The sequence below is a fragment of the Lemur catta genome, chromosome 11, assembly GCF_020740605.2.
Source record: "Lemur catta isolate mLemCat1 chromosome 11, mLemCat1.pri, whole genome shotgun sequence".
Lineage (NCBI taxonomy): Eukaryota > Metazoa > Chordata > Mammalia > Primates > Lemuridae > Lemur > Lemur catta.
The window spans coordinates 82,592,831-82,619,772 of record NC_059138.1 but is presented as its reverse complement, the minus strand read 5'-3'; the positions used below and the strand labels follow the sequence as shown (position 1 = coordinate 82,619,772).

At 38.5% G+C, this 26,942-nt stretch overlaps 1 protein-coding gene across 3 annotated transcripts; it reads left to right on the top strand.

Moving 5' to 3' along the window:
• Positions 1–7,324: 7,324 nt before the first annotated feature.
• On the top strand, positions 7,325–16,234 carry LOC123647784 (TCR gamma alternate reading frame protein). 3 transcript variants are annotated; one of them, XM_045565560.1, is made up of 2 exons: positions 7,325–7,672; positions 15,954–16,234. In XM_045565560.1, exon 2 carries the CDS (start codon positions 15,966–15,968, stop codon positions 16,140–16,142), a length of 177 nt encoding a protein of 58 aa, XP_045421516.1. In that variant the 5' UTR covers positions 7,325–7,672; positions 15,954–15,965; the 3' UTR covers positions 16,143–16,234. The 3 variants fall into 3 exon arrangements, with proteins under 3 accessions (XP_045421516.1, XP_045421518.1, XP_045421515.1); XM_045565562.1 differs by lacking the exon at positions 7,325–7,672 and adding an exon at positions 10,017–10,066; XM_045565559.1 differs by lacking the exon at positions 7,325–7,672 and adding an exon at positions 12,255–12,309.
• The last annotated feature ends 10,708 nt before the right edge of the window (positions 16,235–26,942 follow it).

Here is a 26,942-nt window from a genome sequence, read left to right as displayed (position 1 = left end):
TGCGGTACGCACCATCTGGGGGATGGGCACTCTTGAAGCTCTGACTCGGGTGGGGCAAAGGCAATATATGTAACCTAAACATTTGTACCTCCATAATATGTGGGAATACAAATAAATAAATAAATAGAAATGTGTATTCAGATCCTTTGCCCATTTTATGATCGGATTATTTGTTTTTTTCTAATCGAGTTGTTGGAACTCCTTATATATTCTCGTTTTAAACCCTTGTCAGCCGGGTAGTTTGAAAATATTTCCTCCCATCCTGTGGGTCGTTTCTATACTGTGTTGATTGTTTCCTTTGCTGTGCAGAAGCTTTTCAGCTTGATGTGGTGCCATTTGTCCAGTTCTGCTTTGGTTGCCTGTGCTTTGGGGGTATTACTCAAGACATCCTTGCCCAGACCAATGTCCTGAAGAAATCACTTCACTGAGCCATCACAGCTGAAACCGTGATTCTTAGAAACTGTTTTGTAAAAATTGTGTCTTACACTGTCCTCCAAACAACTGTAAAGTGTAGTTTTAATTGTGAAAAACCAAGAATTAGCAATGGGAAAAGCATGGAGGATAACAACCCAAAAGATATTTCTCCTCCAAAATTTTGTTTCATTCACAACAGGGTATAATGTCACAGTGTCTAAAACAATAACTCCACTAATGGTTAACATTTATCAGACTATGAACTTGGGGCATATAAACATAAAACATAAAACATACCTACTGTTTCAAAAGTTGTGGAATTATTACCTCATTTGTTATATAGTAAGGGTACTTTTCTTCTAATACTCAAGATAGCCATGCATAGCTACCCATAGTTCTTACACAATATGGCAAAAACTACATAACCCAGGGAGTCAAAAAGTAGCAAGGATAAGAGTATTTGAAATAACACTTAAAGGAAAATGGGAGGGAATTTCTCCAAAGAGGAAGTTAACATTGAATTATTATAACACAGAGGTTTTGATGAGGCCCTTTGGAATCTGATAGATCCTTTACACCAGGAACAAGATAAATAACACCGCAACACATATCAGTGTGAAGGACTCCACTGGTTATAAAACAAACCCGTCCTCTCCCCATCCCTGACCCCACAGAGAAAGGGCTGGCACTATGGTTTTGGCTCTAATCTGTGTTCCCTTTTGGTGTTTATTCCAATTAGCCACCAGCAATATTAACCCTATGGGTTTTACTTGGGTCGTTGGCTTGGGTTTGTAGGTTGGCTTTACTCCTCTCTTGTCCTTTTACTATTGTTGTGTCCATAGTCAACTATTTTAGTACCTCTGATTTGTCTTCCTTGCTTTTCAGATGGAGACACCAAAATGAGAATATCTCCAGATCAACTCTCCTTTCCCCGCAGTCCAGACAGAGCAGTGCACATGAGCTGCAAGCTGTCTGGGGTTCCGCTGGAGAATGCAGTTGTGCACTGGTACCAGCACAAAGAAGGGGAACCCCTGAGAAGAATCCTTTATGGCTCCACCAAGAATTATAAGCAAGATATGCCCAATTCCTGCTTGGAGACAGATGAGAAAGATAATGATATCTTTTCCCTGATAATTAATGATGTTGACAAGTCAGATGAAGCCACCTACCACTGTGCCTGCTGGGCTATAACAGTGTCACAGAGTCAGAAGGGACCTGTGAGAAAACCTTCCTTTTACTACCCTGCAACTGATTTCATACTCGTCCAGCCACAACGGACTCTTTAAGACTCCTATTCATGGGTCCACAGCCTGCTGGAACATGGAGGGCCCTTGGGTCATATTGAGCCCAATGCCCTCACTTCTCATGAGGAACTGGGGCCCAGAGATGGCAGGTGACTTGTCCCAAGCTAGTTGACCACAGGGGTAGGGCTACACCTCTGCATTTCAGAGTCTCAGTCCAGCACCTCTTCCTGCCCCTCTTGTGGTCAGTGTCGAACTTCTTTTATTAGCAAAATCACATTTTTTTTCAAAAGGGAGCTGTGACAACTATGGCTTGTCTTCCTCAGTGAAATCCCCAGGCCGCAGTCAAGTCTGACATAGGCCACGTTTGTGACTGCCACACCACTGAGAAGGGTACAGGTCAGCAGGGATGGACTCCACACTCCATCCACCTCCGTGTTGTCTTCCTGTGGCTACTTACTGCCCTTTAATTCTGCAGGTTTCTGTCAGTTCTGAAATCCCTGACAATAGGAACAGTTTCCTTAGTATACATATCAAACATATGGGTATGTGCGAGGTGAAGACTGGCTTCTTTGTGACTAGATTTGCACATTCTTTGCCAGTTTGAGGAGGACCTGCTGAATCAAGGTTCAAATTTCATACTTTTCACTCTGAAACCTGAGCCCATCCTAAATGGATGCTGTGCACATGGCTCAAATTTGGGATCCCTGACCTCCTCTCTGCCTTGTGACAGCAGAGCAACCCAGGACCTTTTCCTGTCCAAGTTCTTAGCAGTTATGCCTTTAAAGTAATAACAGCAGTAATAACAATATCTATACCATTACATTATAGCTAAATACTTCTATTTCTGAATGTCTAAAAAGTAGCCAAAAAATTTCTAAATTCCAGTTCTACTTCTTCACTCTAATCGCTAAGACATCATTTACTTTTCTCCCCAGACTTGTTGCAGTAAATGGCAATGGTGTGCTGTGGCATTTAACACAATGGCAAGGGGGGTTTTGAAGCAGATCATGTTTTCTTGCCCTTCCATGATTTTTTGGTTGCTCTGGTAATGAGAGAAAAAAAGATGAGAAGACCTAAGTATTCCCGAGTTTCCTGTGGTGGGAGATCTGAAAGAAGGTGACAGGACCCCTGAAAACTGTGGTTTCTCCTGCCAGAAAATACAGCACAAGCCAGGCCCAACCCTGTGTGGCCCTGCCTGAGACTGGACTTGGCTTTCAAGACAAAGCTCCCAACCCAAAGGCTATGGATCCAAGGCAGAGAACTCCCACTTCTCTCTAACTTACTGCGGGTTTAGGAACACTTCATGTTCCCCCTGACATGTGCAGGGAAATAGGCAAGGCATGACAGCAATAACTTCCCAATTATAATCGTGAAGTGCATGGCCCGAATGTTCCCACGGATGGTTTAATCTCCTAGTGTCACTCACAAACCAATGAAAAGAAGCTAACTTGTGGAATTTAATTGGATATTCAGATTACAGTAGACCCAGTTCTCACAGATTATTTTGCTGGGTGCTTGCACTGACTGCCCATTGCTTTTTATAATATGCACATCAACCATGTAATCTACTTTTTATTTAGTTTAATATTTCCTATATTTCTCAGAATGTAACAGCCAACATCATATATGCAGCCATTCAAGGCACAGATCCTCTGTATTATACGGATCTGGAACAGACCTGGGAACTGAGTCCCTGCCTCACACATCTTTCCAGCTCCACCCACCTGGTGGGAAGTAGATGAATGAACAGGGTCTGGGATCTTGCAAACTTGAACTCTAATCCCAGCTCAGTCTGAATGCTCTAATTCTGTGTCCCCTTATGGCTTTTCATGATAATAACCATTTGTAGGTAAAGCTGAAAGAGTTAAATGTATGGGTGATACCTGATTCATGGTAGACCCTGAGTTTATTCATCAGTTTTCATCCCTCTCTCTACCAGAGAGCTCAGGACCATGGATTGCCATCTTGGAGCAGGAAGAAGGGGAAGGGAGTTTTGGAGCTGAGGGAGAGTGTTAATTTGCCAAGAGAGAGTATTTCGTACACAAGTGCCTTTTATGTGCACCTGTTCATAACAGACAAACATTTCTTGTTTGCCAAAAAGAATCAAGTGCTTCACCAGGCATGGTTGCCTGTGGGTGCTGTATCAATTGGGAAATATCTCTAATATACATAAGGCATGTTAAGTACTTTTGTTTAGTACAAAATAAGCCTTAAAAGACCAGAAGATCATCAAGGTCAGAATGAAGACAGATGACAAAATTGTTGAAGGAGAGAATCTGCTTGAAAGTGCAGTGACCCAGCCTCTCCCAAACACTGTCCCTGAACTTTTATAAACAAGTAAACCCAGTACTTTCAAAAGATACATTGTACTACATACTAACACATCTGATATCATGCAAGTGATGACACATGTGAAATTGTGAAAGCTAATGGTTCATAGATTAAGTCAGTATGTGATTTTTTTATCTCTTATACATGTCAGATAATAAGTTTGTTTTGTTTCAAACAGTAGTCAGTCTATTTTTCTTATTGGAAGTCTCTTAACTTACTCATATAACATATTTAATAGAAAACCATAAAAGTTCTAGAAGATAAACCAGTGTCAAAAAATTATGCAAATTATTAGTTTGATTTATGACAGCAACCAAACTCTGAAATAAAAAATGAGATATGTCTTTATGCCTTTTGATCATCTAACAATTTTTGTTCACTATGAAAATTATTGTCAAACTTGAAGAAGTAACGTAAAACTTCAAGCAATGCAGTCCAAACTTGTGCTTTACCTCACTTGACTTGCTTGCTATTTATATATTTATTTATTCATGTATCACCTTGTTCCAAATAGGATTTAAGTTGCCTCAGTTGGTCATCTCAGGACATGGGGAGTGGGGTTTGTGTTTTCCATAACACAGGCTTAGAAGAAAATCTTTGTACACAAGACTAAGATGTTTCCATTCTTCCTTAGGAAGTGAATTTTTCTATATCTGAAATTTTGCATCAATGATAAGAGAAAATTAATCATTTTTGGGTATGTACTGTGCCTAGACTCTATTCTATATATATTTCAAAAGTCCTGAGAAATAGGTGTAATCATCACCATCTTAAAGATGAGGAAACTGAAGCCCTCGAGGACACATCACCAGGAGTGGAAGAACTAGAATCTCAACCTGATCTTTCTGATTTTAAAGGGTTTTTTTTTTCTTCACTCCCAACCTCCTGAGGTGGTAATCTGATTGATTTCATGAGACTCTTTTAAAGCGTCTAATAAATAACCTGTTACGTTTATTGCTCCAGCCACTCTGTCCATCTCCGTCATCACTGCAACAACACAGGTCCTCCGTTGCCTTCCTGGCTTGTGGCCACCTGTGGAACCTGTCATCTTCACTGGAACCCCTCGCTGAGCTGCCCCCTTCCTTCTGCTCATCCAGTTATCTTCCTAAAGCACAGGGCTGGTCATGTCACTTTCCTCCCTAAATTCTTCAATAAGTCCTCATTGTCTATTCTTTCAAAAATGCTTATTCAAAAATACCGTAAAAAAAAAAATTGTCCACATTCTTACTTCTTATAAATTAATGTGCTCAGATTCTCCCACCTACGGTCTTCTATCCAGAGGATACAATTATTCTCCTACATGTTCTTTCTAGCCACATGTAGCTTTGTAATTTTAATTTAAATCTACTCTGACTTAGGTGGGGCAAATGTGATATATGTAACCTAAACATCTATCATTTGTACCCCCATAATATGCTGAAATAAAAAAATAAGAATAAAAATAAATTAATTAGGCCAGGCGTGGTGGCTCACGCTTGTAATCCTAGCACTCTGGGCGGCCGAGGCAGGCAGATTGTTTGAGCTCAGGAGTTCGAGACCAGCCTGAGCAAGAGCGAGACCCCGTCTCTACTAAAAACAGAAAGAAATTATATGGACAGCTAAAATATATATAGAAAAATTAGCCAGGCATGGTGGCACATGCTTGTAGTCCCAGCTACTTGGGAGGCTGAGGCAGAAGGATTGCTTGAGCCCAGGAGTTTGAGGTTGCTGTGAGCTAGGCTGACTCCATGGCACTCTAGCCCAGGCACCAGAGTGAGACACTGTCTCAAAAAAATAAATAAATAAATAAATAATAAAAATAAATAAATAAATAAATCTACTTGGATCCTATTTTATGAGAAGAGTGATATTTTTATTTTTCCAAAAGATAATCATAGTCTTAATGCCAGTTTTTGAATATTCTATCATTTACTTATAACTTAAAAATATTGCATCATAAGTTAAATATCCACATATACTTGAAACATTTTCTGGAGGATTTATACTTCATCTGTTTCATTATTCTTACATCATTATCACCTTATGTCAGTACTTTGTAATGAGTACTAAAATCTACTATGGTAAATGTCTATTTACTGTACTACTTTACAAAAAATATTTTTAATTATCTCATATTTATTCATCCTTATGGAATTTAAAGTCAAATTATCTAGCTCATTGTTAACCTTCACACCCTAGAACAAAAAACAAACTTTTGTAGCAATTCTAGTTGGAATTTTACTAAATCTACGTGTGACTTTAGCAGGTATTGCTCTCTTTATGACAGTAGTTTTTTTCTTCGTGAGTATGTCTCTCTACTTATTCAGGTTTTATTTTATGCCTTTAATAAAACTGAATTCCATTTTCTTCATATAGTTTTTGAATTTTCTAGTAAATTTAATAGAATATTTTATAATTCATTACTTACTGTTTTGCATTTTGTTACTTGAATCCTTCATGGCTCTTGAAATGCAGACAACTCCTAAGACTTGTGATAATTCTTATGGTCTTGGAATAAGGAAAAACAGAGAATAAAAAGGGACTTAGCATCATTCCATCTACAACAAGGGTAGTAGAGTAATTGACAAAGAGTAATTGACAGCTCCTTGTTGTAATTACTTTGAATTCTCAGTCAAAACAAGCCCTTTCCAAACATAATTTTCATCCAGCCCTCTTGTCCTCTCCAGTTGGGTTGGGGCTGTGAGCTGCTGCGGATGGACAGTTGCCCACTGTGAGCACCTGTCATACCTTCATCTTGGGGGCAGAGACTGTGTCTGCTTGTGGGATTTAGGCTGGAACATGGTGGATCTGGAGTGGACAGGGGGTTGTCAGGCCCTGTCCTCAGTCTTTGCAACCAGACTCCTCATGTGTACTCAGGGAAGCACTCGGCTGACTCAGGCGTAAGATTGCTGAACAGTCTCCAAGAGGCTCTTTTTGTAACATATCAGAACACTAGATTTTTTTTTCATGAAATAGTTTAAATAAGGAATCTATTATTTCATGGGAGATAGAATTCTACAAATTTCCTCTGTTATTCCAGGAGAAATAATGATTCATCACAGAACATATTTTCTCACTTGGCATTGCCCTGGTCGCCAAATGGTAAAAGTGGCTTTTTGAAAATGGAGACCTTTGTTCACATTTCTCAACTGTGTTGACACAGTTGCATTTTCAGTTACCAAAGTGCTTCCTCCTTTCAAAAATGTACTCCCAAATTGCTAACACACAAGCCCTTGCATTTATGAGAACAGAAGGGGCTTTCATTGTGTGTGATCTCTGGGCAGTTTCAACACAATTGAACACCTGGAAGTCTAAAAAAAGACTTAACTCTATGAATACTTTTCCTGCTAATTTAGAAAAGTAGTAGGTTGATCAGCTGGGCTTGCTCTCTGCTTTTCCTGCTCTTACCCTTTCCATTTTCTGTTGGTGCTTTTCAAGAACTACTGCCTTAGTGGAAAACAGGCAACTTATGAGGTCAATGCACAAATAAAAATTACAGGCTGTCAGATGTCACAAAACCTGTATTCAAGAACTTCCAAAGAAGCCCAGAAGATCAAATTGCCAGTACAAAGTTATTGAACAGAGAGTCACGTCGTGAAGATTAGGAGAAGGCTGGGATTTTTGTAGAAGCTGTGACTACTGTGACACGGAAGGCTGGATTAAGGTATTTGCAGAGGGGACTAAGCTCATAGTAATTCCCCCTGGTAAGTAACTTTTTTCTCTATTTTTACCCTAGTAATGAAAACCTGATATATGATTTTTAGATAATCATCTTTTCTGATTCTACCGCATTTTTGGCCTCAGTATACAAACAGCAATTTTGCAGGTACAGACTACTGGGTATGGAAACAAAACAGTTTTGTAAATGATTTCTTCCCTTTCCTATGTGTAAGCAGACTGAAATTCTACTTTTAGAATACACACACACCACACAAAGGGTAGACTCAGGCTAGAAATTAAAATGTTTTGAGGACCACATCTATAAACCATTTGTCTAAGTTATTGATCTAAGATACTTTTTTTGTAGGTCTTCTAAGTGAGAGATATCAAAATGGAATTTTGATAATTATCTCTTCTCTCTATTTTGAGATATAACATAATGCTGCTTTCTCCTAATAACCTGCAAAACCTATATTATCAGTTTTGATCTCGTCCCTAGCAACAGTGCAAAAAAATTAGTTCTTCTAGTAAGTTAGTATAGAATGTCAATACGTGCACTTCTTATTGCTCTAGATTCTTAGAGAGTAGGCTGAGATTAGTCAAAATTCATGCTAGGGTGACTCTTGTTATATTGTCTGGAGATGGCCCAGTTTAAAAGAATTTGCAAGTTCAATGAGCCATTTCAGTTTCATGGTCAATGAAAGGAATCCTCAAACCTTTATATCTTCATTTGTTCATTCATTCTCTCAGCAAATGTTTATTGAAAACAGTTTTTGTCTTGGATGCTGGAGATACAAACCAGTTTTGTCTTGGATGTCTTGGTTAATAAGACACAATCCCAATACTCACAAGCTGCCAGTCTAGTGAATAAGTGTTCTAGATTCTGCTTTCATTGGGCCTCGCCTGTGTTCTTTGGCCTGTGGCTGCCCAAGAACCAGGAAGTCTTGGGTTCATCAGCTCATGTCCTTTGTGTAGCAGTTACTGCTTATAAAATTGCTTATAACAGCTATACATTGTGTTTGATGAAATGGCTCAATATTATCCCCTTAAAGAGAGAATTTATATTAGCTGATACTTACTGAGAGTCAAACACCATGCTAAATAGTTTCAGTGCCTTATCTCATTCCTCAATAGCCTTATACAGGAGACCCTCCTATTCCCATTTCACAGATGAGGAAACTGAGGCTTAGAGAAGTTCAGGTACTTTCTTAGACACATGACTTGTTACTGTTGCAAAGTTTGGCATCTGAGACTTGGTCTATTCCAGAGTGCATGGCCTGGACCATTACGTGATATTTAGAAACACTAAGTCAGATGTTTATAAATTCTGTTTCCTCTTCTGTAGCCTGATCTTTTAAGTAGCTTCCTTACCTGACTATTTAATTAGTAACAGCTCACAATTTGTATTACTACTTATGAATGAACACAATGCTTCTGCTTCTAATTATAGCACTGAAATTGCATCCCCGCCCAAAAAATCATAAAATTCATATTGAATATGTACTTATTAAATACTTAAAATATAATTTTTAGGGTATTTCTATGGAATGATGAGTCATTTGGACACCATTCCACTCAATTTTATTTCTGTACTGGTATCAAATACGCAGAAATACTGAAGCTGGTAAATGAGCTATTACAGCTACACTAAATTGTACTAGTAATTGCATAACTCAGAGCTGCCTAGGGTCCTCTGACGAGCAGCTTAGGATTTTAATTCAATGCTCGGAAGCTGTAAGGGTATTTTCAAGTCAAAAAAGGAGCAGTCTTTCAGCAATAATGAGTAAATAGCTTAAGAAATCATCATTAAGAATTCATAATCCGTAGTGACTCATCTGGTCCACCATTAACGGGAAGTTGCCCACTGGGAATAGTGACTTGGAAAAGAATTTACATTAAAATCAGTCCACATATTCATTCCTCCATACATATGAATCAAAAAAGAATCTACAAGTCCTATCAATTATACATTTATTAAATGTTCAAACATGAGACTCCTATTATTCTATTTGAAAATTGAGAAAATATTAATTTATTCTAAATAACATTCTAGACAAAGAATTTATTTTATACATGAAAACCCTTTAAGGGAGGAGATTGAACAGATTGAGGCAAAATCATGAGAAAAGATAAAAGCAGACTCTCCAACCTGTGTGATAAAAGAAGAGAACAGCTAGAACCCAAACTTCCCAGGCAGAGTGGGGTCAGTTCTTAAATTCTTGATTATATTCAGATCTATTGTGATTTTGTTTGAGCTGTGTCTTGGCTTAATGTCATCAGGGCCAATTTTTATGTATTTATGTACACACTGAAAAAATATCAGTGCAATTTTAAAACAAGCACAAAGAGACATTTTTATAAAGGCTTTTAAGGTGGTGGGCAAATGAATAACCAAAAAATGAAGATATTTGGCTCTGGCACAAAGCTCATCATTACAGGTATGTTTTCTGTCACTTTTACAGTTGTAAAGTAGGGAGGAGAGGCAGGCATGTGGGTGCTGGCTCACAACTCCCTCCTGGCTTGGTCACTAATCATGGTGGGATCTTCAGAGAGGTGGGGTGACTGGGGCCAGGTCTTAGGAGGCTGCACTCTTCCTGCTCTAGCATGGGAGACCTTAACAGGGAGGTTGGAGTCACTGTGGATCCCGAAGGGATGGGGGACTTTGCCTCCATTCAGGCCTCTCTTCTGAAAGTTTTGTAAATAAGATTAGGTTAGATATTTCATTTATTCAAATCTAAAAATAACCAATGGAAAAAATGGAAAAAAGTATCTGCTAAACTTGTCATTTGGTCACAGAAGGATTAAATATTTAGGGATTTGGTCACAGGATGGCTAATATTAAATGTAAGAATATTTCACTGTGTGGCCATATCCAGGAATGACAACAGCTGTTTATTTATTGTTTTTTTTTAATTCAGTCCAATAAGTTTGTTTATTCCTCATTATCCTTAAAGATACAATTTTGGGTGGGTGAGGATGAACACCTTACAAAGATATCCCTAGCCTATTAGATCCACTGAAATGAAAGTTTTCAGAGAATTGTCACAAAGCTGATAAAGCATTGAAAAAATGAAAGAGCTTATTTATTTTGGTTTCCTTAGTGATGGAGATCATTTGAAGAAATGAACTCATAAACTGAAAAGTGACTTTCTGATTCTCCTTTGTCTAATTGACGCAATGTGATTTGTAGCCATCCCACTGAATAATGGTGACACAGATAGCATTCTTAGGTTCTCTGAGAAGTGATTTTTAGGAAAACATGGTGCAGCAAAAGGTATGGACTTTGGTTCTGGAATATGACTCCTGGGGCTACCACTTTTCATGTCACTGCCCTTTAGCGAGTACATTTTGATTAATAGAAGATCAAAAGCTCTAAGGAAAGGAGAAGAAATAAGGCCTGTGATTATCCAGCAAGAAGCACACGGGAAAATTTTATGCTCCAAGGTGGGATAAAAAGGAAGTGGAATACATACTTTTTATTAACTGATAGAAAGAAGCACACCAAATTTTCAAATGTAATATTTTCCCCTTTATAAAATTAGAAAAAGACTTCAAAGCACATTTTTTTCAAGGAGGAAAGTGAAAAATGAACATTGCCTTCAGCATCCATTTTGGAAAATGGAAGAAATGCTTTTTAAACAAATCCTTTGTATGTTACCGCTGCATGAGTGCTGTGGGCATTGTAGAACTTAATGTCACGAACAGATGGGGACACTAGGCAGTTAAGGTCATGCAGGTAACATTTAGTGATCTAAGGTGACAACAGGAAGAGGGATTTGAGGAGCAGGCCTCCTGCCACTTCTCTGGCCATTCTGCCTGGAAGGGCCCAGTTAGGAGTTTCAACCTGGACTTTGGCATGAGCTGGATAGAAGTCAGTTTGGGCTGAAATTTCTAGTGAAAGCTTGGAATGCAAATATATTGTGCTGCTAATCAGGAAAAGAACCATTTATTTTGGACAACACAAGTGAAGCATTTCCATATACTCACTGAGACTTTTCCAATTTAACACATGCTCCTTTAATTGTCTGAACACGGCAGGTAAGACAAATGGTAGCCTATTAGAGTCTGGGTGTGTGAAAGGCACATATCCTGAGATGACGGCTTTGAGAATCCCAGGCATGTTTGGCAAAACAGAACGCAGATAGAGGGACCGAGAAATGATTCTTCCTGCTTAATTCCATGGGGATCTAACTGCAACTCCAAAGTGCTGAATTTCTATTGGTAAGAGATTTGGGCCTATGAGATTAAAATGTCATGTTGGAACCCAATCGTAGCAAACAAATTGCTAATAATAACAATGATAATGATTGCCATCATCATCATCATATCCTCTTATATTTCTATAGCATTTTAATCAAATTGCTTTTGATATCTTATTTCATTTTGGTATCACTTCAGTGCTGGTAGTGATGTTGAATTGATTTACATGCACACTATTGTTTTTAGATAAATAGAAAACCAAAAGCTTTAAGTTATTTGATTTGCTCAGCAACAGAACTTCTTATAAGCAAAGTGAACTGGGACCAGATCCCTGGTCTCTTGAGAATCTCAGGCCATCATATTGCCACTAGGCTTTGAAGAACTCAAGGAAACCAAATTAGTTTGAAGTTTTTGATGTGGATTGAATCACTGTGGACTTATGAGAAAGTCTTCAGTGGTGGAACACAACTTGTTGTCACAGGTAGGTATTGGAAGAATATATTTCTACAGTAATAGTGGGAAGGCAAGAAATGATTGAACTGAAATAATAGAACATTTACAGAAAGTGGAATGTGATGGGGATTTGATGTGGAAATCTTAGGAGAGATTTTAAAACAAATGTTATACTAAAGGAAAACGATAGACAATGTTGTGAAAATATTGTAATGGGATTTGGCTTTGTGTGCATGTGAACTCTCTAACATGCTCATATACAACATATATAATGATATCATTAAAGTGTTTGGTCCTGGGTCAAAGTTTATTATTATAGGTAAGTTTGTGATAGATGCAAAACAGTGGACACATGTCCTTCTCTGTTGGTCACAGGTGTTGTGAAAGAGCCCGGGCGTTGGAGTCAGGCAGACCTGATGCTCCAGCTCCACCACATACTGCTCAGTTAACTTGGACGATTAATCTCTGGCCTCAGTTTTCTAATCCATAAATGGGGTAGCAGCATGAGCCAGCAGGATTGTATGAGAAGTGAATGAGATAGTGTGAACAAAGTATGTGGCACATTGTTCAGCACCTAGTAGGTGCCTATGAAATGTTCTCTAGATTCAAATGTAAAGAGAAAATTGTATCATATATCCACTATAGAGAGTTGTTTTCAGCCAATAACATTACAGAGCAAAAATTTAATGGAAGGTTATCTTAACATCCACTCACATACAACATAAAATGGAATTTAGGCTGGGCACAGTGGTTCACTCTGTAATCCTAGAATTTTGGAGGCAGAGGTGGGAGGATCGCTTGAGGCCAGAAGTTTGAGACCAGCCTGAGCATTAGCAATACCCTGTCACTACACGAAAAAAAAAAAATAAAATGAAATTTAGAGGTATGTATTTCTTTCTCTTTAGCAGACTTTTTTATTACTTGGCAAGAACAATTACATTAAAATGTTTATGTTTTATTTTTGTTCTATGTGCTTTAAATATTCATCCTTTATATTAATTGATATCTCTAACACCAACATTCATTGATTCTATATAGTCAATAAATTTAGGCTTCTGGTCAGATTTATTGAAAAAAAGTTTAAATTCATACAGAAAATGTTCAATATGTAAAATCAATTAAACATATTTGGAAACTTGTCATAAACCTGAAACACATATAGAAATATTAAATAGCTATAACTATTTTATGAAAGAAAAAAACAATAAATAAAGAACACATATAAATACCCATATGTAGGTCTAAAATATATTTTCAGTTGAAAACGTCGTTGATATTTGGTGAATTTATGTGGAATTCATACTTCTTCATTTCAGTAAAATGCAAACAACTTAGGCAATTTGTTTAAAGGTACTATTTGATTATGCAAATGAATGTACATAAATTGGACAGGTTTGTATTTTTAAATGAAATATGTAAGTTCTATTCATTCTTTAAATAAATAGAGTGGTTGTCATTCTATTCATCATTCTATGCATCATGAAGAAAATTTTGAACATGAAAAACATTCATAGTAAGTACATTTTAAAAGTAATGTTTTATAAAATCATGTAATATAATCATCTAGGCACTAGCCATATGTAATCAAGTATGTTATTTAGTGTCTAGTCAACTGTTACACTGAGAAAGTTATGAAAGCTCAAGACTCATTTCATCCTGAAAAGAAATGAAACAACATCTCTAGCTAAGGAAAATGGACAAGAGACAATGAATGCTGTGGTACTGCACAGAAAATTTTCATGTTCTTCATTTGATTTTCAATTTCTTTAGTACAATGAATCAAAAGTATGACCATGAAGAAATGCAAGTTGCTAAGATAAAAGTTAGATTTGTTAATATATTGACTAGAGACTAAAATTATATAAATATAATGTACAATTGAAAAATTAAATATTATTTTTCATAACATGCTTTTTAAGTTAAAAACAAAGTATGTGGTTGGAGAAATATACACTGTCTTACTACTATAATAAATAAAATACTCTTTACATTAAAAGCAAAATGTATGAAACTAAAATAAACACATTATGACCTAATATATTGCATGCTCAAAAAATTAATATTGGTGTATATGTTTACTGATTTTGTATGAAAATCAGAAGCTTTGCCACACAGGCACAAATCGTCAAGACTTTTTTTCCCTTCTCAAATGAGAAATCTAATTCTTCTTTTCTTAAGGACTTGCCTCTTGTATTATTAAACTAACTTCAAACTAGCCCAAAGCACTCGAGCTTCAATTGGAAAACAAATTAGAATGAGTTTAAACGTTTATAATTTCAGATATTAGATTAAAAATAAATGTATAATTAATTAACGTTCCAGATTCAAATGATATGTCTTCGTAAACATATGATGTGTTGTTATATATTTTGACAATATGTCTACAAGGAACTCTGGAACCATAACTTTTAACGTTACACCAATTACATATACACTTTATTCAGCAGGTTATGATGAAAAGAATAATGAACCTCCAACACAGTTGAATAGAATACAGGGTAGATACAAATTCTGGGAGAGACACTGAGAGTCAAAATATAGATATGCTGATATACATAGACCATCTCACTAATGGTGTAAATTCATATTAAAGCAAGTATAAAAAATACACCTCTGGTGTATTCTTAGTCATACTTAAACTTCAAATGAAATTCTAAAATAAAATGTGCTTTTGGTGAAATTTTCTGAGGCAAAAAAATGATTTTTAAGTGCATTATGATAAGATTAACACAAGAGCAATTATGAAAATAAAAAATAAAATTGTTAATAGAAGTTTGAGAAATACTGTTATTTTGCTTCTAAATTCATGACATCGTGAATAATTTCAAAGTGCGGCTTTAAATACTGCTTCATCCAAAAACCTGGAGTGATGCAGATGTGAAAGTGAGATGTTATATCAAGTTAGGAATTAACTAGGAGAACTCCATGGACTTCAGAACTGGTCATGGGACACACGTGTGAGCTAAACAGTCAATTTGCTAGATTGTAAGCACATGTGGAAGTAGATTCCCATTAAAACAAGTGACTGCATATTGTTAAAAATAAAAATGGAAAACTTCCTCCTGATATTAATTCATATGGGAAATAAATATGGTGCATTCCAGAATCAGTTAAATGAAGAGTGGGATTACACAGAATCGCAGAACATGAGAATGTGTGTTATTGGTCAAAGAGAATATAAGTTACACAGGATGGGAAAGAAAGTTCTTTAGATGGGACCAGATTCTCCTCTGTGGAGAGACTATTAAAGTTACCTCTTCTCCTCCCCTCTCCTCCTGCCATCCACCTTGAAAGCATGCTCCACTGTGATGAAACAAAAGAGATTTTAAAAAGTAAATGTGTTCATGGATGTTGGAAGCCTTGGTATGAGGCAGTTAAAAATCATACTCCATCACATGTGTAGAATGAACAAACGCCAGGTTTGAAACCAGGATCTGACACTTGAGGGCTGTGACTTTTGACAAGTTACTTAATTTCTTGTCCCTATTTTCACATCTGTAAAATAAACACAATGATATCTTTGCAATCTATTGCAGATGAAAGGACACCGTGGACTTTAGTTCAATGGCAACTTTACTTTCTATTTGTTAGGCACAAGGTTGTTCCAAACAATGCAATGTGTGTGTTTCTCTAATAATTCTTTTCAATTGATATTCCATTTCCCTCTCACAGATAAAAACCCTGATGGAGACCTTTCCCCGAAGCCCACTATTTTTCTTCCTTCAATTGCTGAAACAAATCTCCATAAGACTGGAACACATGTTTGTCTTCTTGAGAATTTTTTCCCTGATGTTATTAAGGTATATTGGAAAGAAAAGAATGGCAATAAGATCCTGGAATCCCAGCAGGGAGATACCATGAAGACTAATGATACTAGTGATACATATATGAAACTTAGCTGGCTAACAGTGCCCGAAACGTCACTGGATAAAGAGCACCTGTGTGTCGTCAAACACGAGAGTAACAGAGGAGGAGCTGATCAAGAGATTCTCTTTCCTCCAGTAAAGAAAGGTATGTGTATATAAACATAAATGCAACCTCCCAGAATACTTATTGGAAAGGAGATACCCCACCTTTTTGTCAGTATTAATGAAAAACAAATATCAATCTTTCTTAAATGTTGTTACATTAAATGGAAACATATATGCCCTGCTGTTTCCCTCTAGAATTAAAATGGTATAGACTTTGGAGAAAAAAAAATTAAAACATATACTAAAGCTGTCTCAGCTTCAGTTTTATCATCTAAAATATTAAATCCACATGATTTTTTTAGGATTGTTATATGGATTAAAGGAAACAATATACATGAAAGCACCTAGCAACCTAAGACATGATAAGTGCTCAAAAAGAGTTTGCATTTTTGATGACTCAACTTGTGTGGGAAATAAGAACAATTACACATTTTTCAGGAATGTTCAGGCAAGCAAAGTCACTCCCCTCAATCTTGCTATACACGACGTTTAACCTACAGACAATGAGTTCATAACAGACAAAATGGTGTTGATCTGGAGGAGCCAGAGTATTTATGGCTTTGGGTTTTCCAGATTTTTATTTTATATATCACCATAAGATAAAATTTCTTAATTTTAATTTCATAATTAAAGATTGGTGAGGCTAACGTGTACAAACATACCTCGTTTCTCCATAAAGAATGTATTCTTGCCATTGGTGAATGCAGCTCAATGAACATTTACTGTAATACTAATGTACACCAGGCTTACTGGAATCATGGATGAATAGGATGAGTTACTGTCCCAAGGAGGCTGCACTACAGTGAAGAGAACGTACTCTATTCCTAATCACTCAGGTCACTCGTGATTCAGGCACGATATCCCGAAGGAGCCCCTTGGATGCAGATGTGTGCAAATCTAGACAGTTGGGCTGGGTGTGCCCTAGGCTGGTGGTCCAGTCCCTCGCTGTGTGTGAAGGCTCTGAGTAGGAATGTAACAGTCCACAGTCCCCATAGTGGCTGTGAAAAGAACTTGTTTTGTACTTTTTCCCTGTGGTTAACAAGGCCTTTTGAACCAGCAGGAAACAAACACATAACAAAACACGGGAAGACCTTTGCCTTGCACCAGTCCAGATTTCTCAAGTGAGCCTTTGCCCTCTCGGATCCTTAGTTTCTGCAGCGATCAAGTGTGGGTTGAACTGTTACCTGGACTTTCTCCCGCAACTGTGAGAGAGAGAGCAAAGGAAACAATGTCAAGGAAATGCTTGATTTAGGAAATATAGCATGGATGTGTTCATTCATGTATGTAGTGTGTTCATTCACAGCCTTTCCTAAAACTAAAGTAAGATTACAAAACCAGCCCTGATTTTCTATTTCCTTTGTTAAGAAACAAAGGAGGCAAATGTGCAAAGTGCAAAGTTAACATAACCACTGTGCTTAAGTGTCCAAGGAAGTTCTGATCTTCCTAGTTGGGGAAAAACAAAAAGTACATTAAGACCCAGGGTAATGAATATAATACAAGAGAGAAGTTCTAGTTTTTTAACGTGTCTTACTTGGCACTAAATTCTAAAATATGTGTCTTTCATGGGTCCAGAAACACGTGCACAAAGTGGGGATATTGGGGATGTGCATGATTTGGAAAGGTACAGCTGCTTTCCTCTGCTTAGACAAGAAATTTGCCTGAACCAGACCTCGTCAAACATGTAAGATTCTGTTGTGGATTCTAGGATTGAACAAATTCTTTTTGGTAGCAATACTTCATGTCACAGTGTGTGCTGAAGATTGTAAAGCTCATATTTATTCTTTTTATTTTTTCATTGAACAAGTATTTATTGAAAACGTACTTTGCTGCAGGCACTGTGCTAGGAGCTATGCATACACTAGGAAAACCCGATGATCTTGGATATTATACTCCAGTTGTGATAGGAAAGAAAAAATGTACCTTTCGTGAACTTCAACATCTTCATATGCATAAACATAATACTTGAATTAGAGCTACCGAATTACATAGAATCAGACCAATTATTTCAGGAATTGTGGGGCTCATATTTTTAATGAATGTCCTCCTGTCTCTCTGTTGACAGATTTTTATATACACATATTGATATATTTAAACACACACATACACAGCCTGTCAAATAATGGACATGACAATTGACCAGTACTTGCTCTCTTTTCTTCTAGCTATTCCTTGTTTAAAAGATGGAAATGGTAAGTTTTTGTGTTTTTTTTCTCCTCCTAATCATCTTAATTTTTGAACTTCCTGGCTTGAAAAATTAGAATGGCTGGATGTTGCATAATAGACTGAGTATGATATTTTAAACTAGTCTATCATTTCCTAGGAGTCATATTAACACAGGAATCTACTGGTTTTGATATGAGATAACTGTAAATTACAGGGTACAGTGATATGCTCTGAACTAGTTTAACAAATGGATTTCATTCATTCATTTGTGTTTCTTTTTTGTTCTAATGTCTGAGGAAAACATGCTTCTAGATTTATTTATTTACTTATTTATTTGGGCTTTGGTCCTTGCTAGTAGCCAGTAATATGAACTAGTACTTACTGACTCACCAAGTGCTTCTCATACAGAAGGCCTTGGCCTGTGTTCTACATGCATTTTCTTGTTTAATCTTCATAATACTCCTATGAGGTGGAACAATATTTTTTCCTCCATTTTACAGATGAGGGCAGTGAGCTAAAATTATTTAAGTCCCTTACACGTATCACACAGCTAGATCTGGGATTTCAAATCAGGCCAACAAATGAAGCGTTCATACACTTATTAAGTTCTCTATCCCTTCTCTACAATATAGTTACATAGGAAGAAATTCCAAAGCCAAGGCCCTGAGACCCCATGGATATAATGTGGGGGTGGGGAGGTACATGGGCTTCAGAGACAATAGACTGGAATTTAACCCTAGAACTTTTAATGATTAGTTGCATGAATATGGGTAAGTGACTCACATTTTGTGAGTAATGCTTTTCTCACCTTCCAACTGAGAATAACTACACCAAACTCACAGTTATTGAAGCGATAAGGGCACAGATGCGAAAGGTCTGACATAGGGCATCTCATTTAGCAGGCACAGAATCAGTGCTGGTTTCTGGCCCTTTCTCCCTATCTGTGCACAAAGCATGTGACTACAAGCACTGGCTCCAGCCCTGCTCAACTTTGCTCTGTCCCCAGTCTCAAGGGGGCCCTGGATTTCAGCTGCCACACTTGGCAAGGTGGGGCGGCAATAACATTTCACTTGCCCAAGCACAGGGAGTTATGAACACATCACTTCTTGAGATACCTTTCCACACCAAGGCCTAATGTTTCTGAGGTTCTGACTCTATGACGACAGAACATGTAAAATGGAAATTTCCACAGGAAGACACTCAGCCTCGTGGCTCATTGAGTAGCCTTTACTTACTCCTTGACATCACATATTTCTTGCAAAACTACAAAGGATATTTTGTGCAGTTACCCAATAATATCATAGCCACATGAGAGACATTTAGGAAGGGCAAGTGAGTGTGCCACAACCACCAAAGAGCTCAGAGAATTTGGGCTAACCACTTTCTTCCATTTTTTATAATGACCTCTTTATTAAACCGTCCACTCATGTTGCTGTAAATACCACAAAGTTCCATGGATTGCACTCTTCCTGGAGATCTCTTCATATGCACAATGTGTAACGGCTGAGATGCTCCATATCAGCAAGCAACTTTGTTTATGCTTAACCTTTTGATGTCCGTGGTGTTTATTGCATTTGCAATTACAGAGTAGATAAAATAAGTTCTGTTCTTTAAAGTCAGGTTACTTGGGTTGAAATCGGGCACAGATTTGCTCAATGTATGTCCTCAGGCAAGTTCTCTCAGTTTCCTCACTTTCTTTATTTGCAAATGGGGATGAATACAATGTCTGTTTCTCTCTCTCCCTCATAGACTGTTATAAAGATTAAAGCTTTACATTCAGAGATCTCAGAATAGTGTTTGGCACTTAGTTGATGAATGAATATTATCGATTATTATAATGTTACTTAGAGATATGTCGGGGTGAAGAAATTCTAAAACTTAGTTATCACAAATACTTTTATTCACAATTGAACCCATTCATTTAAAATGTTACCTTACTTTTTAATATTTTGTAATGTTCTAACAATTCAGCAGAGGTTGTTAACTTGCAAGCTGAATTATGAGTTGTCTTGCTCTTGGTGGTGGTCGTGTTCATGGTAGCGGTAGATGTTTACTTCTAGATTTCACTGATGGTGAGATAGCACTTCAGTGTAGATCATCAGAAATAAACATCTGCGAACCCATTTGCATTAGTATGTCCTAGCCTGCCAAAAGAACAATGAACTAATTCAATGGCTTCTCTTAGATGCACTGTGGCTGCAGTTCACAAATACATCTGCATACTACACCTACCTCCTTCTGTTCCTCAAGAGCATGGTCTATTTTGGGATCATCGCCTTCTGTCTGGTCAGAAGAACAGCTGCCTGCTGCAGTGGGAAGAGATCCTAACAGATGGTGGCAGAAAGGGGTCATCAGGTCATCTTCTCTTTGTTTTTTTGCTTGTTTTTTCTTTTTTTTCCCATTGCCCCCAGAAGTGTCTACTGAGGATCTAGCTGGGTTTTCTTTCTGGATTTGGGCTATTTCAGCTCCTGTGTGTATTACTCTATTATGTCATTACTTTGTGGTGGTTTTTCAAGCCAGTGGGCAAACAGAAAACTTCATCCTGTAACAACAGTGAGTTGCCCCGGGCAGCCTTTAGCACAATTCTCTCCACAGTCTCCACCAGCGCCTCCACCCACCCCAGGTCATCACAGCCTTAGTGTAGACAGCAGGCAGCTTCTAGCCTCCCCCCTCAGTGCCCTCCAGCCAGTTAACTGCCAGAAAGCCTTCCCTTTACACGCCCTGAAGCAACCTTGTTTGTGCTGGAATGCTGTGCTTTGTTTTTTATAATATGCACAATAAAGTTAAACAATGAGAAGTCTACCTTTGTGTGCACTTTAATTTGTAAGAAACAGCATAGCAATCGGGCTATGAAATTATTATTGTTTGTAATAATGGTCCACTACCACATTTCTCATTCTTTCCTTGAGATAGTGATTATGAATTCCCTTGGGGCACTCTCTCTAAGAGAAGCCACAGCCAAACTAAATAGCCCGGTTTCCTTTCTCATAAAGGTCACCTGATTCAGATTCTTTTGGTTGGGGACATTCCAGTGGCAACGGGGCACCATCTACTGACACTCGCACTATGTGCGCGGCTTTGAACCATGGTTTCCCCAGCGTCATGTTTCCTGATGCTCACGTTATCCCCACAAGAGCTGCACAAGCACCAGGAAGGCAGCATGGCTGAGGGGTTAGGCACATGCACACGGGCCCCAGAGTGCCTGGGTTTGAGTCCTGGGTCTGGTATTAGTATCTGTGTGACCTCAGACAAGTTTCTTGAACTCCATGTGCCATAATTTCCTCATGTAAAGTGAAGTTATAGTGTCTTGGAGTTGTTGCGTGGATAGATGAGTTAATAACGCTTGGTACACACAAGTCCTCATGAGCATTGACTTGTACTGTTGGTCACTCTGATTTAGAAACAGTAGATGCCACACACACACACACATAAGCACTGACAATGATCTCTATTCTTACCTCTCTGCAGAGAGGCGAGGTGGGATGGAAAAGGATCAGTGAGTTTCTGCCACGCATCAAGCAATCCTGAGTCCTCTAGGAGCCCTTCGTATGCCCCATGGTTTATAGCGTAGAAAGATTATGAGTTAATCTGCCTACCATGAGTAGGTAATTACCTACTTGATTAGGTAACTATTTTTTAAGTAATATTTTTATTTTATTATTTTTTATGAGACAGGCTCTTGCTCTGTTGCCCAGGCTGGAGCAGTGGTGTCATCATAGCTCACTACAACCTCCAGCTCTTGGGTTCAAGTGATTCTCCCACCTCAGCCTCCCTAGTAGCCGGGACTACAGGTGCATGCCACCATGCCTGGCTATAAAAAACATAATTTAAATCCAGGTCTCTCTGAGCCCAGTGTCTACACACACACACACACACACACACACACACACACACACACACACACACACAATATTATGTATCTCTCTTTTCACCCACTTTCAATTGGGAAAACAAAACAAAACAAAGACATGCATTGCTTCTTTACCAAGGACATCCTCCAAGGAGTCAGAATTTTCTTAAGGACATGTGGGTGCATCTATGTTTCCCCTTCATATGTACACCAGGCCACGGTCTCTTCATTAATTTCCGCTTTGTCTTTCCTCTTGGGATAAAACTGTGACCTACTCTGGAGTTACCATAAGAGCTCCCCTGGTTATAAACAGGATAGAAATTCTGCCTTAGACTTGCTACTGCTCGTTACGGGGGAGCTAATGAAACGGACCGTGAGACCCAGGACAGCAGCAGCGCTAATGGTGCTCTCTGGGTGTGTGGAGCCTCTGACAGCTCCTTCCGCAAACTAAAGAGGCCTGGAGCCCCTCAGAGTCACCCCGGGGGAGACTCCGGAGTGTGCAGGTGCATTTCTGAGGTAGGAGGTAGGTTATGCACCCCTCATGGTCCAGCACTTTTCCACCACAGCACGACGGCCACACATAGGGAGGCCACGTGGTGTGGTGGGAGGAAGAGTGGCCCAGAAGTCACACTTCATGGCCAGTTAGAGCCAGCGCTGCTCGGTCTGTCTCTAGCTGTACCGTTTGTTCTTAGCCATCTCACTTTGCCTAAGTTTATCCATATTTAGAAGAATGTGTTCAAATGAAATAATTTCAGATGTCTACCTAAAGTTACAAGTTCAGTGTCATTAACATCCTAATGAAGTAATAACAGCAGTCACTTGTACAGTGCTCACTATGAACCACACACTGGTCTAAGTACTTGTTAACTCATATAATTCTCACAAGAACACTTTGAGAAACATACAATTATCTCTGTCCTATAGATGGAGAAACTGAGGCAGGGAGGGCTAAGGAACTTCCCCACAGCTATTAAGAAACAGGGCTGGGACATGAACGGAAGCGGCCTGGCTTTAGGAGCTCTGCTCTTAACTTCTCTGTTATTTGCTCCTAGAGTGGAAACAGGTTACTTTTACTTTCAATTAAAGCAGGAAAATGTCCTTCTTATCAGGCCGAGAGCTGGTGAAGAGAACTGCCCTTTACCTGTCCAGGGTTCCCTGCCCTGCTCCGATGCTGGTCATACAATTGAGGGTCACAGGCCCCCCGCCCACGGTAGTTCATGCTGGGAAGACGTTTTACACTGGCCTCCTGTTTACCAACAGGGCTTCCGTGATTAAATCCAGAGAACGTGAAATAAATACCGCAACATCAGGCTGCATCCACAGGTGTGAAATGGAACAATTAGGCAAAGATTTATACGATTCCACATGAAAACACTCATTTATCAGTAGTAATTATAGAGCTAGAGTACTCCACACACTTCTCAACTTAAAAAAAGAAAGCAAAAAGAAAGATATATAAAAAAGCCCCACATACTTCTCAACTATAAAAAAGAGAAACTTCAACATAACAGTTAAAATATTCCCAATTATGCATTCTTTCCACTGCTTGGGAATTCCTTTCCTCATAGAGTTCATTTTTTGAAGGCTTTTTGTCTATCAACAAGGCCACAATTAATACTACAGAACTGCCAATTAGAAAATCTAAATTAATAGGAGATAACCTAAGGTACTACACCTACATGATATAATTTAGCCAAACAGCTAGAATCTCAACATCTTCATTAGCCATGAAAGCTTATCTGAGTAAATGCAAAGTTTCCATCCTGTTTTGTTAGGTGATTTTTTTCTTTGTTTGCTTTTTCTGTTTTGTTTGAGTAATAGCAAGTACCTAGCACTTAGTAAGTATCAGGAAGTGTAGGCAGTTTGCATTCTTTTTCTCTAAAGCTCTCAACTGCAGCACCTTGCAGGCATTACACTCCTTTCACTGATAAGAAAACCAGGTCTGAGAGAGATTAAAAAATATGCCCAGTGATAAGCACTGAGTGAGTCCTAGTGTCCATGTGATTCTAGGACTGTCTGACTTTAGACTGGCTGCCCTACCCGTCTACCCAGGGCTGTCCTTTAGGAACCTTTATCATCACAGGCCAGACACGGGGACTTTGATAAAGACCTTTCGGTCATTCTTACTTGCAGCCCGGGTTGAGGCCAGCAAGTGAGGGAAACAGCGCTCGAACCCCAGCTCTGCCATGTGAGGAGCCAGCACAGAGCACACTACGCATGTGTGGAACACACTCCACCTGGGAAGTATTCCTACCGTCTGACCCATCAATTTCCCAAGGAAACAGAAAATATGTACTAAGATTTATGTGCAGCCATGTTTACTCACTATAGCACTATTTCAAACAGCCACAGATTAACCCAAATGCCCAATCAGAAACTAATAAAATAAAGAATGCCATTAATAGACCAATATGTACATTCTAAAAATGTAGATTCTTTAAAGAAATAGAAAATAACCAGGACGTGGTGTTGAAACATAATATGCATAATATGCATAATATGATCCTATTAAAATGCTAGATAAATACATTTGAGCATTTACATGGTTCAAAAACATTCTAATTTTTATGTAAATATGAATGTACATGTATATCAACATACATGTACATGCATATATATTCTCATTTCCCTTACACAGATAGTATGCAGTATGCATTGCTCTGCACTTCTGTTTTCATTTATAAATCCTAGAGCTCTTTTATGTCGGTATATAGAGGCAGTTAGATAGCTATGATATAGTTCACTGGTGAAAATATTCAGTTCTTAGGTTCATTTCCAATCTTTTGCTGTTATAAAAAATGTTGAGATAAATAATACTATTTTATGTCATTTGAACATATGTATTGGTAATTTTGATAGGTTTGGCCAACTTGCCCTGCATAGAGATAGCTCTGATTTTGTCCTTCTCCCACACTATATGAGACAGCTGAGAGCGTGCTGCCAAATGTCAGGATTTTACTAATCTGACAGGCAGGAATAATATCTCATGGTTTTAATTTGCTTTGCTCTACGAATGAAGATAAACATCTTTAAGGTCTATTTATATTTCTTTTTCTGTGAAATATTTGTTCCTGTCCTTTGACCATTTTTTCTATTGAATAATAATACAAGCATGACATTCATTTGTGTATGTATTTGTGTATTTCTGCAAAGACATAAAATGTTCTATGTATAATAAGTGGGTGAAAAAAGTGATTATGTATTTTTCTATTTTCTAATGAATCCTTTTAAAGTAAGAAACTGTTATATATTAGAATTAAAACATGAGCCGGACGCGGTGGCTCACGCCTGTAATCTTAGCATTCTGGGAGGCCAAGGCGGGAGGATCGCTTGAAGTCAGGAGTTCGAGACCACCCTGAGCAAGAGTGAGACCCCGTCTCTACTAAAAAATAGAAAGAAATTATCTGGACAGCTAAAATATATATATATATATGTACACACACACACACACATATATATATATAGAATTAGCTGGGCATGGTGGCACATGCCTGTAGTCCCAACTACTTGGGAGGCTGAGGCAGGATTGCTTGAGCCCAGGACTTTGAGGTTGCTGTGAGCTAGGCTGACGCCAGGGCACTCTAGCCTGGGCAACAGAGTGAGACTCTGTCTCAAAAAAAAAAAAAATAAAAATAATAAAATAATAATTAAAACAATGTCTTATTTAACATTGGGAAGGCCTTTTTGCTTCTTTATCATAAGCTTGTTTCTGTGAAACAGGTTCTTTTGGAAACCAATTAGAAGTTTCTATTCAAAAACAAAGTAAGACCAATCAGACTTAAGAAAGATTAAAGTTAATTTAGATCTAGTCCTTGATTATCATGAATTGATCAGATTTCTTTAGGGCAGGTACTGGCCTCTAGTTGGAGATTTGGATTTCTGCATTGGGAAAGCACAGACCAAAGAAAGGAAGCTTGAACCCCTAAGAGCTTTGTGGGGCTGATATCACCGGCCGGGGTACTAGGCAATGTCTTCTGTGGTTTCCAACTTCTTAGCAACTTCCTTCCCCAAGTCAACCTGGGCTACCCTGAACTTGGGCAGTGTAGGAAGGCAGCTGGTGGTGGTGGAGGGGGAGGCAGGGTAGGTGGCAGGAGGGCGCTGGTGTGGCTGGTGGTGTTTTATTTTCTCAGGCTTCTTTTGTTTACGTGCTCTGTCAAATGCGGTTGATTCGTGGAAAATGCTCAAAGTCAAACCGGCCCCTACTGGTTGGGGCCATGCTAGGGTGTCATAAGAGAAAATAGGGACAGTTAAACCACAACCAACTTTGCTGGCTTTCAAAAGGCCACAGCTAATGTAAAGAAAATATCCCTCTTCACACATATGAGATTGCTATCAAACACACTGCGTGCTGTGGGTAGGGTAGGAACCTCGAATTGATATTCAGGCTCATTAGCTACTGTGTGAGCTGGAAAGGTAATGCCCAGGCCAGTTGGGTCCACTCCCAGGACACTGTGCCGAAGAGCAGAGGCCCATCTTGTAGCACCGAGATGATCCCTGACATCCCACCAAGTGGCTGTGCTTTTCCAAGGTTTTTGGTTTACAGATGCTGGTACCTTTTGGTTTCATTTCCTCAGTGTAAACAGGATGACCCAAGACCCATGCCCACGAACCTATCAGAAGTGGGGAACCTGCAGCCTAGGGCCACTTGTGGCTTTGTAGGTCCTTAACTTCAGACTT

Excerpts from the sequence above, each read along its gene's own strand:
- LOC123647784 (XM_045565559.1), top strand. The coding sequence starts at position 12,268 with ATGAGAAAGTCTTCAGTGGTGGAACACAACTTGTTGTCACAG. Across the intron at positions 12,310-15,953 it reads AACACAACTTGTTGTCACAG|ATAAAAACCCTGATGGAGAC; the intron begins GTAGGTATTGGA and ends TCCCTCTCACAG.